This window comes from Empidonax traillii, unplaced genomic scaffold, assembly GCF_003031625.1.
Source record: "Empidonax traillii isolate 1590-97213 ecotype Southwest subspecies unplaced genomic scaffold, ASM303162v1 scaffold1325:size547790, whole genome shotgun sequence".
NCBI classification, from domain to species: Eukaryota; Metazoa; Chordata; class Aves; order Passeriformes; family Tyrannidae; genus Empidonax; species Empidonax traillii.
This window is the reverse complement of record NW_020956518.1, coordinates 22,781-41,887: the sequence shown is the minus strand read 5'-3', so window position 1 is coordinate 41,887 and position 19,107 is coordinate 22,781. Positions and strand designations below refer to the sequence as shown.

Sequence of the window (19,107 nt, the reverse complement as noted above, 5' to 3'; positions counted from 1 at the left end):
AGAGGTGCTGGAAGTTGCAGAGAGATCTGATTTTGAAACTCAAAGGCAGGAAACCAGGTATTCCTCAGTAGCTTTTTCCTTCATCTCCTTCCACCCCCTCAGATTTGCAAATGCAACTTTATACACGTGCAAAATGTTAATTATTAGACTACAATTTAGTAGGCAATTCCTAAAGCATGAAATGATAATTTAAATCTTATTTCCTCTTCAACACAGCTGGTCTTTAATTACATTATTTTATTTTACTTCTTTGTTTAGCACATACCTCTGGTTCCGGTGCCTTTCAGCCCGTTTCCCACCCCAGAATTCATCTATTAGCTCTGTGCACCAGAGCTTCTCAAGTGATTAAAATATATGGCTTGCAGACAGAGCAAAATCATTCTTAAATCCTTTCAAAAGAGAATGATTTATAAATTTTGATGTGTGTTAGTCATTAAATTTATTTTCTGTACCAGGGATGCCCCTCATCTCCAAATCAGGGATCTATTGTACATGATGCTGTACAAACTTATTTGAAAGGACGAGGTGTACTCATGAAAGTTTAGAATTGGGGGGAAAAAACAGTGGGTTTAGGTTGTATGATTTTTTAAACCATCTAACTGTAATTAGTGCTGCTCTACATGTGAGTTGGTAGGTGCGCCTGTGAAAATCTTACTTCTCACTTTTAAAGGTTGATTCCCAGCCCATATAGTTATAACAAACAGGTAACTTGGACCAAAACAGTAAAACAACACATGATTTCTTTGTAAAAAGAACATGTTTACCATTGCCACTCTGCCACATAATGGGCCAACCCATGGCAAAAAGAAAAAAGCTTGAATTTCAAATCCTCGTGGTCCTTTGTAGGACTGAAAATGAGAGAAAGTACTGCAGTTTGCAAACAGAAAAAAGTGTGATCCTGGTGTCGGGGGGAGCACCCATGAGGGTAAGCAGGTGTTTTAGAGCATGACTCATCCCCAGTCTTTACTAGAGCCTGCCTAAAATCCCACTGATGCTCCCTGTTGCATCTTTGTCCCACCTTCTTTTCCCCTGCTTTCGGAGAAAAACACATGATATTTTAACATTCTCTAAAGCCTCGCAAGTGGGTCATGGGAACATTGAGAAACAGCTAGAGATGTTCTCCCATTCCCAAATCCTCACCACCACCCCCCAGGACTACCCCTCCCTGCTCACCTTCTTGGCAGCCTCCAAACTAGGGCAGCAGGGAGCCTGCCCCACTTCCCACACCTCCTTCAGCATGTGTCTCCTCTGGCAGAGCTTCCCTATGGACCGGGGCCACCGGTTCAGGGATTGGGGCAGAGGTTTAAATCCTTCTCCGCTGACTGAGCATCCCCAATGGGCTGCCTGGCTCCTGGATTAAGCTGCAGCACTGGTTTCCCAGCCACCTTTTATGGGTGCTTACCCATCCATGTAAATTCCCCCAGCCCAGCCCTGGAGCAGTGCCGGTATTCGGGAGTCACTTCTATCTCCCAACTCTCCAGGAAGAAAAGCTGGGAGGAGGATGGGACAGATGTGATTCTGTACATGCAGCTGGAGAGAGGCACTTCAGAAGAGGGTCCCCATGTGCAGGGATGTGCTTCCAGCTTCAGGAGGGGTCACTGAGCTGCTGAGGTTTCACCGACACGCAAGCCAGGGACAAGCAGTTGGAAATGGGGACACACATCCAGCCACACAGCCTGGGTCAGGGGGCTGAGCTGGTTGTGACCATCCAATTGGGGATAGCTCATGGCTAATCCCCTGCAGGGGGGAATAGCAGCCCCAGATTCCCAGGAAACAGCCAGCCCAGAGCACCACAAACCCCGCAGCATTTCCAGGTCAGTTCTCCTCCATCCCCCCTGGAAAAGAAAAAGTTGCTTTCACAATGTGAAGAAACCTCTCTTTTATCTCTGATTCCCCCGGTGCTAAGGAGTTCCAGGACACAGGTCCCTTTGCTCTAACTGGCCTTTGGGTACTGGGTTTTGAGTCCTGCACCATGGGATTCACTGAAAGCCTCGAGGCACCTGAGCCAGGTCATAGCCAAGGGGTGAGACCGTGGGTGCTCCGTGGCACAGGACACGGCAGGTAGAGCAGCCAACGTGGCAAACCCAAAATTGACCTGCGGAGGGACAATGTCAGGCAGCCACAGAGCAGATGGCGGAGGATTCGGGGTGAGATGGTCTCACAGCACTGCTCCCTTCAGCAAGTGATGGAGCGGGGACGGGACCCCGGCAGAGCTTGCCCCGCTGGACTATCCCTTTCCCCCCTGACTCGTGCAAGCCCTGTGCGAGCCCCCAGCTGATCCCGGGCCCCGTTACACAACCCCCAGCTCAGGGACTGCCCGTGGGGCGCGCACGGCCGCACAAAGGGCTTTGCTTAGCAGCTGTGTTTGCTCAGGGCGGCTGATTTTGGGAGCAAAGCCGATGACATGTGGTTGGCCAGGCGACCCGGGAGACTGGTGCTGAGCTTGCAGCTTCTTTTTTTAATAGGTGACTCAGGCGCTGGGTAGCTCACTGGGGTTGGTGGTGGGAGCTGTGAAGGAGTGCCAGAGGCAGCGGTGGTGGACACCAACAGGTGGGTAGCGTTGTTCCTCTATAGGCTAAATAGGTTTAAATAGAAAGCAGAGTGACACAGAGCCGCTGTGTTACTGGTGAGATGGGGTTTTCTCGGGGGAGGGCCGGCGGGGGGTGAGGAGAGGTTTTGTTAGTGATTTGTTTACCACTTGTTGGGAGTTGGCTGTCAGAGGTAACATGATTATGGTTCAAGAGTAATATTATCTTATCTTGTAATATTATCCTCAGTAGGAGACAGAGCAGTTGAGTGATTTATGGGCAATAACTGAAGAGGAAGTGAGTGAACTTTTAGATGAATATTTAAGAGTCTTTTTCCCCCACTGCCTTGCCTTTTCCCCTGTGTCTAGAAAAAAACAGTGAGTACAAACGAATACAAGGAATTGTTTTCCCCCGTTGCAAGTTTCCAGGTCCCACAGCCCTCCCTGCCTTCCTGGGGCGCGACTTATGGGGCAGAGAGGCTGTAAACTGAGCCCGAGTTGCACATGGGTCAGGCATGGGAAGAGCTCAAGAAACCCGACAGCTGCTCCCCATGGACAGTCCTAACATTGCAGCCCCTCACACGAAATGTGCAGATTCATCCGGCGCCAGACACTGGCACGAAGGACATTTTGCCGACAAACGCCAGCGGGGAGGAGCATTCCCTGTATCCTTCACTTAGACAGCAGAGCCGTCGGCCGCAGTGCCAGCCGCTGGGCGGCACGGGAGGAGGGGGTTTTCAGGAGACCTTTCCTTCTATTTTAGCTCGCGGGGGATGCTTTAATGCTGGAGGTATCTGGTTTAAAGTCCCTGGGGCTGCAGTCAGCGCTGGTCAATCAGCGCCGCGCGGGATGCATCACTCAGCGCTGCGTCGGATGCCGAACGTGCCAGCGGAGCCCTTTTGCTCAGCGAGGCAGAAATGCGGAGCCCAGCGCAGGGTTCAAACTGGGCTTCCACCTCAAGCACAACAAATAACACCCTAATTCTGGCCTGCATAACAACCTTTGGCTTTGCTTTAGCATCCCCAGCTGGGAAGCTCCGCTCTCCCCTCCCAGGGGATGCGCCTCGCTCGCAGCTCTGGATGCGTCCTCGGTGCCGCTTGGGTGTTGTTATCCACGCACAAGCGACAGCTCGGCTCCCTCGTTAGCGGAATGAACTGTTGTTCTTCGGCTCTTATCTATAATTAGCAATTTGGAGGGTGGCAGCAGCCTGCTTCGTCAGGCGGAGACGTGTGGAGAGACCAGGCTTTGAGGAAGCGCGGAGCCAGCCGGCCGCCCGGCGGGTTGGAGCGGCCCCTATCTAAGGCGGGCGGGTTTGTGAGAAGTGATAAGCAAACAGAGGGCTGTGCACAGCCTGTGTACTGCAAAAAAGGGGGAAAAAAAAAAAAACGAGAGAGAGAGAGAAAGGAAGGGGGAAAAAAAAGAAAAGAAAACAAAGGCAGCGATAAGGGAATGGCCTCAAAGAAAACCTTGTATCTAATTATATCTGTCATTAAAACAAGCCCTGTGGCCTTTCATCCATCCAAGCTAACGGATGAAGGACTCAGCAGCACTGACACTGTGCTATTTTCCACTGCAGGGACTGGAAATGTTCCTTGAGCTTCACTATTCGTTCCTGGCTGGAGGGGCACGTTGCTTTTCTTTGTGCAGTATCTCAACCTACAGGCCTATAGGTCAATACAAACTGTATCATCTCAGTGGTAATACCCAGAGACTGGGGAGGGAGGAGACCAATAAGTATCATCAGCCCAGCTCTCAGACGTGGGGATTCTTTTGCTGAGCACTTTGCACCAAAGTGGTTAAGCACAGTAACATTTGTGTCGACTTAGGCAGGGTCCCTGTGTTGCCATGAAGTGCTCCCATCTCCTAGAGGTAGTTTTCAAGAAAACCAAGGATTTATGTTCATTTTCCCAGCCAGAAAGGCTGCAAATCTGTGCTTGGTTGCCCTTCTGCTTTGAAGCCAACAAGGCTCACTGTCTCCCCACTGCTCTTACTGGGGGGCTTAGCCAAACCTCATTACCGTACCAGGGAGAAAGCTTTTGCTTGCCAGGCTGATTGGACCCCTTTTTGCCTTTCCACAAGGTAACTGAGCAATAGAGGAGAAAAGAAAGAGATTCCCAGGCAAGATTTTCCAAAGCCCTCCTCAAAGCTTTCTGCAACCAGCTCAGCAAATGCTGCAAGGACCCTCCTGATGTCCGCAGGACAAGGGGGAACAGTTTAAAGCTAAAAGAGGAGATATTTGGATTAGATATGAGGAAGAAATTCTTTACTGTGAGGATAGAGAGGCACTGGTGCAGGATTCCCAGAGAACTTGTGGATGCCCCAACCCTTGATGTGTTCAAGGCCAAGTTGAACAGAGCTTGGAGCAATCTGAACTGGGGGGCGGCATCCCTGCTCATGGCAGTGGGGTTAGAACTAGATGACCTTTAAGGTCCCTTCCAACCCAAACTATTCTAGGATCCTATGATTTCCAGGATGCTGTTCATCTCAAAAAGCCAGGATCTAGTCAAAATTTGGGGTGTCTCGAGTAACATGGGCAAAACTGATGCAACCAGAGGGTGGTTGCAACCTCTCAGCCTATCTCAAGACTCACCAGATCTGCACCAGATCTTGCCACTGTCTCCACTGGCTGTAGACAGATAGTTCCTTTTGACTGGGTGTTTAAGCTGTGCAGAGCAGAAATCAGGGAAAGAGGTGCCATATTTACATGGTGATTTAGCAAAAAAAAAAAAAAAAAAAAAAAGGCATTAAGGAAATACCTTCTTCTGTTTCCTCCTCTGATGTCCTAGTGACCTTCAGCAGAACTGGGCAGCTAAATCTGTATTGCATCCCACTGCTTGCTCTTGTATCCAGCCTTGGTTCATCACAAAATGGAGCAGCTGGAACAAAGGGCAACACAGACCTGGGGAGTTGGCTCCTTCCAGCAGCACACTGGTCAGGGTCTGACAACTCACTGAGGTCCCTCTGCTCCCTCTGTTTGAAACACCAGCTCCTGGAATTCTGTTAGTGCATAACATCAGCTCTTGTCAATTTCAAATAAAACCAGAGTAAATTTCTTTCAGTATTTTAGAGAAAAACTTGAAAATCTGAACTTAAAATGCAAAACATAATGAAAAAGAGTCATTGGGTTTGTTATTTACTAATTTTCGTGATTTGGGGACTGAGATTTGCAGGCAAAGAACGCTGGAATGGCTGCAGTGCTTCTAATGTGCACATACTAAAAAGTACATCAGCCCTTTCCTGGCCATGCAATGGCTGGATTTGTGGAGAGAGAGCCCATTGTTCAAACAGAAAGCACTGCAAATACCGCACTAAATCCAAATGCAGCAGTGCAAGCCTGCAGAGAACAGGAGAACCTTCTCGTGTTTGTGCAGTGGTAACAGAGAAATTACAGCCCTGACTAACCTGGAGAACTGAGGTGCATCATGTAGAAGGAAAGCTCAGTATATGTCTCTGGCGGGAGGTGGGGATGGTGTTACCTAGCAGGGTACTGCAAAAAGGAAGTTCTTAGCTGGAATTTTGGGTTTCTGTGAAAACTGAACCCACTAGCATTAAATCTATTAATTTTAACATGAACCTCTCTCTGTGGATGGACACAGCTTTCATCCTCAGGGGGAGGGGAAGCCCCCACTGTTTTGGGGGATGAGGACCAAGGGGGATGAATTCCAGCAGATAGGAATGAGGCACCATGCCCTGAATATCATTCCAGAAATGCTCCAACCATCCAGTCCCTCTGAGCAGACCCCAGGATGTCTGGCTAGTAGGTCACCTCCTCCCAGACTGGCCATTTCTCCACGAACCCAATAGGGACAACCTCAGCTCCCACGAAACCAATAGGGAAAACCTCCCTCTCCAGGGGAGACATCTGAACAAAGGTAGGAATGCTGACTATCTTGAGTATCTCAGCAATGCCATGCTGGGCTCCAGAGGGGCCCCATGGGAGCTGGTGCAGCTCAGAAAATCAGTTCTCTAAATTAAGAGCAGGGTTTGGTTTTCTGGCTCTGCCAAAGGCTTCCTGCTACATCCTGGGGCAAGTCTTGTAGCCTCACCATCTCTCCATTTCCTGAAACAGGGTGTCAGGGGAGAGGTGAAGATAAATGGATATAACTGCTTGAGAGGCACATCCATAGGAGAGTGGTGGGAATTGGCTCAAGTTAAACATGGGTAGCACCTTCACATCCTCTGAGTCGCTTGTGTTTGGTGATGGTCTTGTCCAGGGATGCAGGAATGGGGGTGGGTCTCTGTGTTCCACCACCAGGATGGTGGCATCAGGTCACTGCCAAACGTGTGACTCTCATGCAGACTCAAAACCCATTTCACCCATGAAAAAAAGTGGAAATCTCCGTGATTTTTCCCTGAACCAAAAGGGTATGATGTTAAGTTTTGGGGGGGAGGGGGGGTGCCAGGGCTGGGGTTGCCAGGGGGGTTGGTGTGCAGACGGCAGAGCCCGTGGTGAGCGATGCTCACTCTCCATCCTGGCCCTGCCCTCCCGCCTTTGGCTCGGGGCTCACCACGCACGTCTGTCCCTGTTTCAGATGATCGGGCACGGTCAGTTTTAGACACATCAGACAACACTATCCACATACTTCACCAAGGACGAGGGAGGTCCTCTGCGCCCTCCGTGAAGGAGCTGTCGGCTCTCTATCTCTCCCAGACAGCTGCCGCTGCTGCTGACGCCGGCAGCCCCGCACAGCCGGTAAGCACCAGCATCCTCCCCCTCCCAAATCACCAGCGGCATCCCAACAATGTCCCGCCCAAGCAAGTGGCTGTAAGAGAGGGAGAGAGAATGTGTCTGGTGAAGTAAATCTGCAGAAACACAGAGTCTGTTTTTCCAAAAATGACCATTTTTTTTCAATTGTCCTGTGAAAATATTGGATGAATGTTATCAGAGGTGCTGGTATGAGCGTGATTTATAAGCTGTGTGCAAACAAACACATATTCTGTACATATTCAATTCACACATGCACACACATACCAAACACACACACCCCAAAGCTCACACACATCCACAGCCACTAGCCCATACAGCTTGTTCATATATGAGATTTCTGCTTTATTTGCAGGTATATATTTACACACATCGGTAGAGGAAATATTTAGCACAGAGCAAGACCTACATCTCCATCCTATCCCCCTTCCAACACACACACATACACACACATTTCCATATATGCCACACTCAGGCATAACTGTGCAGTGCAACCTCCCTGTGTTCCTCTGCTTGTAGTCCTTAGTCTGGATCCAGGGATTTAATGCCCCACTCCAGGATGATCAACGGGGCCATAGGATAATTCAGGTTGTAAGGGTTATAAGGCACATTTTCCCCATTTCCCCAGTATAACTAGTGATCCAAGAGTAACATGGGATAGGATTTCATATCTGGACCATTGCTGCAGGCACATTCATGTTCCCCCCTACTCTCAGCCTTTTATGGGGTTCAGAGATGGGGTCTCTCAAGTGTGTATGGGGACTCTGCACTGGACAAATCCAGGCTGAAACAGTTCCAGCTGAAAATGAGTGAGTGGAGACTGCAACCGGAAAAAATTACAACTGGTTAGAAGACTAAAAAAAAATTTAAAAAAAAATCCAAAACAATGAATTAAGCATTTTGTAATGCAATTACAAATATAGATCAGTCTTGTCTTTTAAAAGTTGAAGTATAAACAAAGCCAGAGCCTAAATCAAACCTGCCTAGTTTTGATTTCCCCTAACTCTAAAAAAATGTGTTTGGGGTTCTATTTGTTGACTGAGACTTCAAGAAATGCACATTTTTGAATAAGATTTTTTTTCTCATCTGCACAGAACTGCCAGTGACCCGAAAAAAAGCCCCCTGACTTGTAATGGTTTTCAGGTTTCTGTATTTGATATACATCTTAATATACATAAACACATAAAAATATATATATGGGTAATGTGTCTTGCTATGCAGTTAAATGTCATTTCTCCTCATATCTTTTACAGAGTGCTGTGAAGGACAACTCCATTCACTCTCCCCACAGGCAGAAAAAAAGCAAGGTAGGAAATGTTTAAGATAAGCACCGTTATCTAACCAAATATTTGTGGCCTGTGAGTGTGATTGAAATACCCACACAAGGCAGCAAGGAGCGCTTTCATACTGAATATAGCTATCAGCTGCTCAGTAGCCCTTCCTCATGCTCAGAAGTTCTTCACAGATTTAAAAAAAAAAAAAAAAAAAAAACACCACATCAAAAACAAACAAACAAAAAGTATTTTAAAAAATGCATTCAAAGTAAGTCAGAGGAAGATTTGCATTTTACACTTGCTGCAGAGTATGCTGGGTTTTGGTATTCTGAGTGTGGGTTTCTTTCACTAATGCTCAAAACTTATTTTTAGCCAGAACAATCTGCGTGTAACAGAGTGAAATAACACCGCGCACCATTGCTTTGAGCCACAACTAATAATATTCCAGGCATAACTCCACAGACGTAACTGCACAGGCATGCCAAGGGTCAGCAGATCTGTTTACTGAAAGGAAAGCCACCAGGATTACAGTCTCTTTTAGACAATGATTAAAGGCTTCAGCTGCCTTCCCTGTGGACAAACGCCCAGGCAGAGCAGGTTGCAGGTATTCAGTTCAGTGTTCGGTGCCCAGGATTCCCAGACTAAGGGGAAAACAATGCAGAAAGGGAGGCTCAGATGTAGGCTGGACATTCACACTCCACTCTGTTCACTCCTGTAGCAATGCTGCTGTGAATATGAGCTGAGCTCAGGCTGAGTATAAACAGGTCTACCTTTCCTGGAACCCAGCTATGGGTGATCCCCAACCTCTGATACCTCAGCCTTGCTTTTTTTTAGTAAGGGAGCACTGAATTTGGCCTGCTGATCCCAGCAGCTTGTAAACCTTAGTTAGTCTACTATCTGTACAGGTCTGCAAGTCAGAAAAGCTTTATTTAAGTCTTTAATAGTGTAACTGTCCATCTATTCTTGTGTAAATGTTGGCATGGGGTACACCCATGAGTCCAACAGAAGAAATCATTAATGGGATGAACATCTTTCCCCCAACCCTCCCTCCTGAGCAGTGGGCAACCCAGGTTGCGACCAAAAGCTCATGGTGCTACCCAGCACCATCAGCTCAGGTTGACAGTTTGGTTCCCTCTCCCCATTTACTTCCTCAGACCTCTTCACAAAAAGCTCCTTGACTTTCTCCTGCACCCGTGTCCTGTGTTCACAGACTCCCTGCATGTCCTCACACTGCCCCAGATGCCTGGGAGCAGGAGGGAGAAGTTAACTTTTAACTCACTGCCCTAAGGCATCCTCTTTCACGTCATTCTTGTGGTCGCTCTCTTGGTGGCACAGTCCAAATCGAGCACCTCTGTTATGCTGTGGCTGGACCGAATCCTGGGGACCGTAGACTAACCAGCTCACCTGGAACAGAGGCCTTGCCTTGAGCCCTTGCAGTGGAACCAGAGCTAACACCAAGCCTGGAGCGTGTGCAGTGGTGTGATATTTTGGAGTGCTGTGTGCTACTGAACCAAAGGTACGGGGCTTAGCTGGTGCATGGAATTCCCTTGCTGGCTTTTCCCTTTGCCGTTCTCACCACTAACAGCCGTGGGGCTGGCGGGAGAGAGACGGTTCTGACGTTTAAAACTGTTTCCCCAAAGATGTCAGAAGCTCAGAAACCGTCTAAAGTGGCCACCAAGAAAATGGAAGACGACTTGCCTCCCCCCCCCGCCGTGAGCTCAGTCCAGGTGATCGCTCCGGGGAGTCAGGATCTCAACCCGCTCCCTGTGCCTCCCCCAAAACAAGCCTTCTCCAAGTTCTACCAGCAGCGCCAGGTGAACGAGCTAAAGAGGCTCTACAGACACATGCATCCCGAGCTCAGGAAGAACCTGGAAGAAGCTGTGACTGAGGACCTGGCAGAAATGCTTAATACCGAAGACCCCAATGCACAGGCCTCTGTGAACCTGGATAAAGTTCTCCCAGGGGAGGTTCAGTCCATGCGCTGGATTTTTGAGAACTGGGCGCTGGACTCCATCGGGGACCACCAAGCCACCAAGAAGCTGGCGGAAGAAGAGATCATTCCTGGTGGGGATGTGAAAAGTACTTCCCTGAGGTTTGAAAGCCAGTCAATCAACGGATACAGCCTGTCAACATCAGCCAAGGTGTCAGAAACAGACCTTGCCAGGGGAGATGTTCGTACTGCCCGGTGGCTCTTTGAGACCCAACCACTGGACGCATTAAACAAACTGTATTCAGATGAAACCGAAGTGCAGGAGGCAGTTCTCAAGGAGCCTGTCCAAGGAGGTGACGTGAAAGGGGCCAAACAGCTCTTTGAAGCACAGTCCTTGGATGCTATAGGGCGCTGCTCCTCAGTGGAGGAGAAGAGCATCCTACAACTCAAGTCAGAAATCCAGGAGCTAAAAGGCGATGTTAAGAAGACTGTCAGGCTCTTCCAAACAGAGCCCCTTTGTGCCATCAGAGACAAAACGGGGACTATCCATGAAATCAAGTCCGTCTGCCGGGAAGAAATTCAGAGCAATGCAGTCAGAACGGCTCGCTGGCTGTTTGAGACTCAGCCCCTGGACACCATCAACAAGGACACTTCCAAAGTGCAGATAATCCGTGGTATTTCACTGGAAGAAATTGGAAGGCCAGATGTCAGTGGAGCAAGGTGGATATTTGAAACTCAGCCCCTGGATGCCATCAGAGAAATCACAGTTGAAGAACAGGACTTCAAGGCTTCCACAGATTTTGTCACAGGGGCAGATGTCACTAAGCAGAGGTTGCTCTTCGAGACCCAGACTCTTGACTCCCTGAAAGGAGAAGCTTCAGAAAGTGTTGTAGCCAAAGAACAAGTCATTGGAGGTGATGTGAAATCCACACTCTGGCTATTCGAGACACAGCCAATGGAAACGCTGAAAGACAATTTTGAGGTGGGGCGCTTAAAGAAAGTAGAGCTTTCAGCAGAGGAGAAGGGAGATGTGAAGCAAAGAAAACACGTCTTTGAGACCTGTCCCCTCGGCAGCATCTCCAAAGCATTTGAAGAAGAAATTCCAGCCACCAGCATGGAAGAAGTAGTGAAAGGAGATGTGAAGTCTTTCAAGACCTTGTTTGAGACTCTCCCCTTAGACAGCATTAAACAAGCTGATGCCGAGCCCATCACGAAAGAAGAGGAGGAGGAGAAGATTCCAACTGGCAACGTCAAAGCCAACCAAATCCTGTTTGAGACGACACCTCTGTATGCCATCAAGGATAGCTTTGGCAATTTCCATGAAGTCACCTCTGTAAGCAGAGAGCAGATCATCAGTGGGGACGTCAAGAACTACAAGTGGATGTTTGAAACCAGGCCCCTGGACCAGTTTGATGAAAGCATCAAGAAAGTGGATATAATACGGGGGATCACAAAGCAAGAGGTGGTGGCTGGTGATGTCAGAACAGCCAAGTGGCTCTTTGAAACTCAGCCTATGGATGTCATTCATCACAAAGCCATGGAAGGAGAGGAGCACCCCTCAGTGAAGCGGGAGATCTCCCAGAGGGGGGATGTGAAGACCTGCCGGTGGCTTTTTGAGACCCAGCCCATGCACACCCTGTATGAGAAGGCTGAAAAGAAGCAGGAGGAGGACGGCAGCGTGCCCCAAGCTGATGTGAAGTCCTACACGTGGATGTTTGAGACTCAGCCCCTGGACTCCCTGAAAGGCCAGGAGGAGCAGTATCTGCAAGTCAGTAAGGCGTACAGTCAGGAGGAGTTACAGGGAGTTGATGTCAAAACTGTCCGGCACCTCTTTGAGACTGAGCCCTTGGGCAACAGCACTGTGGGTGAAGCTGACAGGAAAAAGACCATGCGGTATTCCAGTCGAGTGGAGATACAGTCTGGGGAAGTGTCCAGGGTGAAGGAGTTCTTTGAAGCTAAGCCCTTGGATACAGCCACCAAACCAAAATCCCAGAAAGATGCTGGGACGATTGAAGCCGGATCCGTGCACAAGTTCACATGGCTTTTTGAGAACTACCCCATGGATACCCTGAAGGACAACTCTGAGGGCATCCAGGAAATCCCTCCAGAAAAGGATATCAAGGGGGGAGACGTTGGAGGCAAAAGGTTTGTATTTGAGACTTATTCCCTTGACCAAATCCATGACAAAGTGGACGAGACAGAGCTCCAGAAGATCCAGAAAGACACCATGAGCAAAGCAAATGTCAAGTCCTGCACGATGCTGTTTGAAAGCCAACCCTTATATGCTATCCAGGACAAAGAGGGGGGATACCATGAGGTCACCTCAGTGAAGAAAGAAGAAATCATGAAAGGTGATGTGAAAGGTGCCCGGTGGTTGTTTGAAACTAAGCCCTTGGATCAGATCAAGAAGGAAGAAGAGGTGTTTGTGATCAGAGCTGTCACCCAAGAAGACATTAAGAAAGGAGATGTCCAGGCTGCCCGGTGGAGGTTTGAGACAGAGCCTCTTGACTCCTTCTCAGTAGGAAAGTTGTCTGTGCCCAGAACTGTAGACGATGTGCAGAGGGGAGATGTTCAGTCCAACAAGCAGCTCTTTGAGTCCCAGCAGGTGGGCCAGAAGAAGTACGTGAGGATGGTCAGTGTCAGCGACGTTCAGCGGGGTGACGTGAGGACATCCACCTGGCTTTTCGAGAACCACCCTGTGGATTCCCTGTACGGGGATGCGGAGAGAAGCTCATCCATGAGCACGGTGCAGAGGGAGGACAGCCAGAAGGGGGATGTGAAACGCTGCACCTGGTTGTTTGAAACCCAGCCGATGGACACGCTTAAGGACACGGAGGTGACGGCCAGTGCTGGGGCCCAAGAAGCAATCCCTCGTGCAGATGTGAAAAGCACAACGTGGCTCTTCGAGAGCACGCCCTTGGATAAATTCAGCGCTTCTGAAGGCAGCATAGAAATAGAACTGAAAGAAAGAACCATGAAGGAGACTTTAGAGACTCTCTGCACTTGCCAGGCGATCCAGCACGATGGGATCCTCATTGAAGCCAATGATACGGAGAGTGTGAAGATGGTGAAGTACCAGCTCAGCAGCCCAGGTGCTCCAGAGATCCTGAAGGAGGAGGTTGTGGGAGGCCATTTGCAGAGGATTATGCTGCAGCTCCTCCACAGGACCGATGTGGAAGCACAGAGTGTGCTGGTGGAGGAGGACAGAGATGGCAAGATCAAAGTAAGCCCATTGCAGCTGTTGGACCAGAGTGAAGCTAAAGGCAAAGAGGACTTGAGTGGGGATGTAGCCAAGGCTTTACAGGGCCTTCTTAGTCAAGATGCTTCCATCAAAAAGGGGATGGTCCTACAAGAGACAAAGTCGGGGTCAGTGAAGATGACTCTCTACTCCCTCCTGTTCCATTCTGTCCAGCAGAAAGTCGTCAAGGGGGATGTGAAGTCAACCATTGGGAACCTGTTGGCTTCTTCTCAGGAGCAGAAAGCAGCAGCAACCATCAAACGGGAGGACAATGAGAAGGGAAACGTCCAGCTTTTTGCGAGCTGCATTGAGAAGGGAGATCTCAGCTATCTGAAGAATCTGCAGCAGGAGTCAGAGATACAATCCCTCATCAATGCCCAAGCAGAGCAGGGGGAAGATGAGAGCGTCCCACGGGTTGTGCAGGGGGCTAACATGCATATCTTACCGAATAAAGAACAAATGGGGAAAGTAATTGCAGAAAGTGAGCCGGGGACTACGCAGGGAGCAAAAAAGGGATTTGTAAGTGAAAGCACAGGCAGAGAGGGTGTGTTAGAGAGAGAGGCTGTGCATGCAGCAAGTGTGACAGGCACCACAGTGCAATGTCTTGGGAAACCCCTGCCCACAGGGGTGGGAAAGGAAGAAATTCTGTCTGGAGGTCTTAAAGTGGCTACAAAGTCAATCCAAAGGGTGTCTGATGCCAGCAAGAAGGCAGAAAAAGAAGAAACCACTGCTGCCCAGTGGAAGGAACCCAAAACTATGATGCAAGGCACGTTTCCAACCCAAGTGACATCTCAGGGGGCAGAAGTGGATGGGAAACAGCAGAGTGTGGTGACTGGGGGAGCAAGCCAGACTCAGACGGAAGAAAAGGCCCTTGGGAGCGATCTCCAGGCTGCAATGCAAAGCCTGAGGCTGGCAACAGCAGAAGCAAAAAACATCCAGCACCATGTCCAGAGCAAGTTCCAGAGGAACAGGGAGGAGGTCCACACAGCCTGCAGGCAGCAGACAGTCAGCACACAGGGGACAATGACCCTTCAATCAACCATGCACCAACAGGACTCTTCATCCACCAAGCAGGAGAGCAGCAGCACTGCCACCAGGACCACCACCACCAGAGTTCAGGAGGCATCCAAGACCCACACAAGCGTGTCTCAGAAGAGCATAGCATCACACAAAAAGGTCAGTGCTTCTGAGGAAGTACAGGCAGGACAACTATTGAGCCAGGAAAGCCAAGTTGTGCCTAGTAGAGATTTTAGCATTAAGGATGGCCTTTATACTGCCACGCCAGTGAAAACCTATATAAACCCTTGTGTTGAGTCTGATTACAAAGAGCAATCAGTGCAAGAAGAAAGAGATGTTGTTGTCAGAGGGGATGTGCAGACAGCTATCAGAGCACTGCAAAGTGCCGCCACAGAACAGCGCCTGGTAGAAAAGGAGGATGTTGTCCGAGGTAATTTAAAGGCCACACTTCAGTCGCTGGAAAAGTCTAACGTTAATGTCTCCAGAGGGGACTTTAAAGCTGCTATGATATACAGAAATGCAGGGCAGTCCTATTCTGTGTGTAAAAAGAAAAATGAGACTCAAGTCACTAGTAACCAGACTGCTGTAGTGGCTTCAGGGTCACAGGCTGATAATGACTTTCCTCCTCCTCCTCCCCCAGCTGCTGTGATGAAAGCAGAACATTGCCCACCCTCAACTAAAGCAGCAAGAGAAGGTGCCCTTCCATTACCAACCACCAAAGATGAAGTCCAAGGATGCTCTGCACCACTCCAGACCCCTCTTCCTACCCTCCCTTCTCTGTCCTGCAAACCCAGTGATCAGAGTCCTGCAGAGAAGCCCAAGACTCCCCCAAAACCAGAAATTACTGCCCCACACAGGATAAAACCTGTTCCCCCTCCAAAACCTGAGCACTTCTCGCACGAGGCACATTCTGCCTCTGCAAGTAACAGCACAAGCAGGTCAGCCAAACCCATCCCTCCTCCCCTGCCTCCAAAACCTCTAGGCTTGAAGGAAATCATCAGGCCAAAGACTCCCACCATGGAGCTGGGATCAAGCTGCGTGGAAGTTCATGAACAATCAGGCTATGAGGAAGTTCAGGCAAAATCCTACAATTTGGAGGCATCTGTGAAGAAGACTGTCACAGTTCAGGGTACAAACACTGAGAGAAAGGTGCCAAAATACTCTGCCAAAACCCCTCTTCAAATAGCAGAAGAAAGGTACAAGGCCAACAAAGCAGGACAAGGAAAGGTGGAATCAGACAGTGCTAAGACTTCAAAGCCAATGAAAAATGGAGTGGTTAGTTTAGAAGTCAAGCAGGGAACGGTGAGTGGGAAAGCTGCTGCTCCAAGGAGATGCCCAGGGGAGGTGGTTCAGGGACACACAGAGCTGTGCCCAGATGAGAACGGGTGCTCTCCACTGTCACCTCCCACCTGTCCTGGCAGGCCCCAGACAAACAATGTGCCAGGACAAACTGAGCCAAGAACCTCCCCTGTGGGCCACACCGCTCCTCCAAAGAGAGATGACATTGCACAAAATGCCTCATCCAAGGTGGAAAGGGAAAGTGTATCTAATTCTTACGGATCGTGGGATAGTCAGAGGGTTGTGCAGCAGGTGCATGAGAGGAGGCAAATGTCTCATTCAATGTCCTTCCATCAGCAGTCAATGAACTCCTTTGAGAAGCAACATCAGGAGACTAGTGGGCAACTGAAGTGTCCTGATGGGGAGGCAGAGACACCTGCCCAGGAGAAGCCAGTGGTTGTTATGAGAGAAAAAAAAACGAGAGAAACAGAAGATGAGCGTCGGAAGAGGCTGTCAGTACACAAAGAGGAGATCATGAAAGGCAATGTCAAGGAGGCTATGGAGATCTTTGAGAACCTCAGGAGGCAGGAGCAGCTGCAGGAAATCTTGACTCGAGTGAGGGAGTTTGAGGAGGAGACAAGCAAAGTGGATGTGAAAGCTCTGAAGAGCTTCTTTGAGAAGGTCCCTGAGTGGGTTGTTCGTCAGAAGGCCCACCAGGCCAAGCAACAGGGCAAGGCTGAGGCACTGGAAAAGGAGGACACTGACAGTGTCTCCTCAGTGGAGCTGGTTTTTGAGGACCTGGAACGAGCAAGTGCTGAGATTATGCACCTGAAGGAACAGACACTTGCACGGATCCTGGACATTGAGGAGGCCATCAAGAAAGCTATTTATTCTGTTTCTAGTCTCAAGTCTGAGTCAGACATTGCAGGGCTGTCAGGGCTGTTCAAGGAGTCTCTGGGGAACACCCAAAGCTCTGTGAGCAGTAGCAATATCCGTAAAATCAGTATTGTCTCAAGCAAAGCCAAACAGGAGGAAGTCACACTGGAGTCAGGGGAAGCAGCATCTGTGGAAAGTGCAAAGGTGGCAGAAAAGACTGAGGCAACCAAGGCAGAGCTGGGGGTCCCCCGCCTCGTTCAGTCTCGTGTCAGCTCTCCCTCCTCACCTTCCTACATCTCCATCGAGTCTGCTGCCAGGAAACCAGCAGAATCACCCAGGACAGCGCATTCCCCCCAGGATGCCCCTTCGCCAGACTGTCTTGACTCTCCAGGAAGGAGGGGTGCTTTTGCTCAGAACAGTTTTAGCCCCATTAGCCATCCATCAGCTGGGCCTACTGGGCATGACACGAAACCCTTAGAGAAGAGACCAGACCCCGTCCAAACAAAACCTGGGCTGAGCTCCGTGAAACAGCACAGCCTTGGCAGTGCCAGCCATCCAATCAGCGACAAAGAGAAGGGCTCCCCGGACACCTCCAAGGACAGCTGCCACTGTGGGAAGAAAGGAAGCTTTTCGGAGTACTGCTCCCTGAATGTCTCCAGCCCACAAAATCCGCGGAGGCAGAAGAGCATCTTGGAGCTGCAGACGGGGCCCGATGGGTCCAAGCTCTACGGAGCCACCCGGACTGTCATGGAGCAGTACGAGGAAATGGACCAGTTTGGAAACAAAATCATCACCTCGTCCACCACCGTCACCAAACAGTCTGAGACACAAACATCTTCCATGTGCGATGTGGTGGCTCATCCCCAGTACGAGGTCTCTGCCTCACCCGTGTTTCGGAGGTACTTGAAGAGCCCGGGCGAAAACTTCCACACCAACGGGGGTTTCCAGGAGCCAGGTGTGGTCTTTGTCACCTTTGGCAACTCCAAGCCAAAGAAATAGGAGGCTCTGGAGAGTAAGAGAGGACTCTTTGAGACAAAAGAGAAAGGCCACCATAAACATCTCTCCTCTTTCAGCTACATGACACACAGGGATTCACCTACACCCCAGGGACTTCTCAGGGTCATCGTCTTGGTGTTTGCGTACAGACAGGACAAATGCAGTCTGCCTTGACACTGGAGGAGAACAGCCCTCCCCTGGCCAACCCAACAGGCTTGGTGCTGCACCACAACCCAGAGTCCTGGCACTCTTAGAAGCACAAGGGAAAAATCCATCCATGGGCACCTTAGGGTATCATCTTCCCCCCGACAGTTTGGAGGGGGGGCTGGTGGTGTTGTCTCGGGCTTCTCTGAACTACTGCAGAAGGAAGGATAGGTAGGATCAATTAAAGAGCCAACCAACCTGGTCACTGGCAAACAAACACCTTTATGGTACCTTCTTTTTTTTCTAAGAAGGGCATCCTACACACACACACACACATATATATATACACACAAGCTCATATTGATGGGTGGGTTTGATAAGTTTTCTTTTAACCATTAAGAAAAAGAAAAGGAAAAAGAAAAAAAAAAAAAAGAAGTCTTGAATTGCTGTCACTATTGGTTTTGGGGGAGGTGTTTATCAGTTTATTTTTCGGTTCCTGGAAAGTGTTTGATGCTCCTGGAAATTGTCAAGCCAAGACCTACAGCTATTACCAATGCCATTCCCCCAGAGAAAGATGCTATGAAAGATTCTCTACTTGAGTCAGAATGGTTACAGCTTTCCTTTGTTTTTTTCTAGAATTGTAATTTATTATTCAATATATACAAAACCCTTATTTTAGATTTTCCATGCTTTCCTACATGTTTACTGTTTAAATTCACTTTGAGACTTTGTAAAACAATTTTCTTATTATCATGACTTCGTTTTGTACATTCTCAACTGAAGATTTTAGATATTTTGTGGCTTTTTTTTTTTTTTAACTTCTATTGCTGCATTCTGAAGGTAAACATTACCTCTAAAAATACTTTGGTCTGGTTGAGTTTCTTTTGTTCAGTGCCTGTTTCCTTTCAAAGTACCTTGTCTTTCTGAGATCGGAACAGTAACCTCATTCCAAAAAAAAAAAAAAAATTAGTAGGTGGTTATGATTAATGTTTGCCTACACTAATCAGTTAAGAGCAAAACACTGGGGAGGAAGGGACTGTTCAGAGTCCATCACTCCATATCCTTGAGTCCTTAGATAGGTTTTTAAATAGCAGATCTCATCTTGCATCATGCAACACCTTG

At 49.0% G+C, this 19,107-nt stretch overlaps 1 protein-coding gene across 5 annotated transcripts in view; it reads left to right on the top strand.

The window, feature by feature from the left end:
- LOC114069655 (xin actin-binding repeat-containing protein 1-like) overlaps positions 1 to 18,847 on the top strand; it is a 34,031-nt gene extending 15,184 nt beyond the window's left edge. For 4 of the 5 annotated variants that reach the window (XM_027906599.1, XM_027906601.1, XM_027906598.1 and 1 more), the window contains exons 6-8: positions 7,060 to 7,220; positions 8,486 to 8,539; positions 10,147 to 18,847. In XM_027906599.1, coding sequence (XP_027762400.1) covers positions 7,060 to 7,220; positions 8,486 to 8,539; positions 10,147 to 17,844 — 7,913 coding nt within the window. In that variant the 3' untranslated portion in view covers positions 17,845 to 18,847. Of the gene's footprint in view, positions 1 to 7,059; positions 7,221 to 8,485; positions 8,540 to 9,899; positions 10,023 to 10,146 lie in introns of those variants that run through there. The other variant, XM_027906603.1, reaches the window with a different exon arrangement.
- The last annotated feature ends 260 nt before the right edge of the window (positions 18,848 to 19,107 follow it).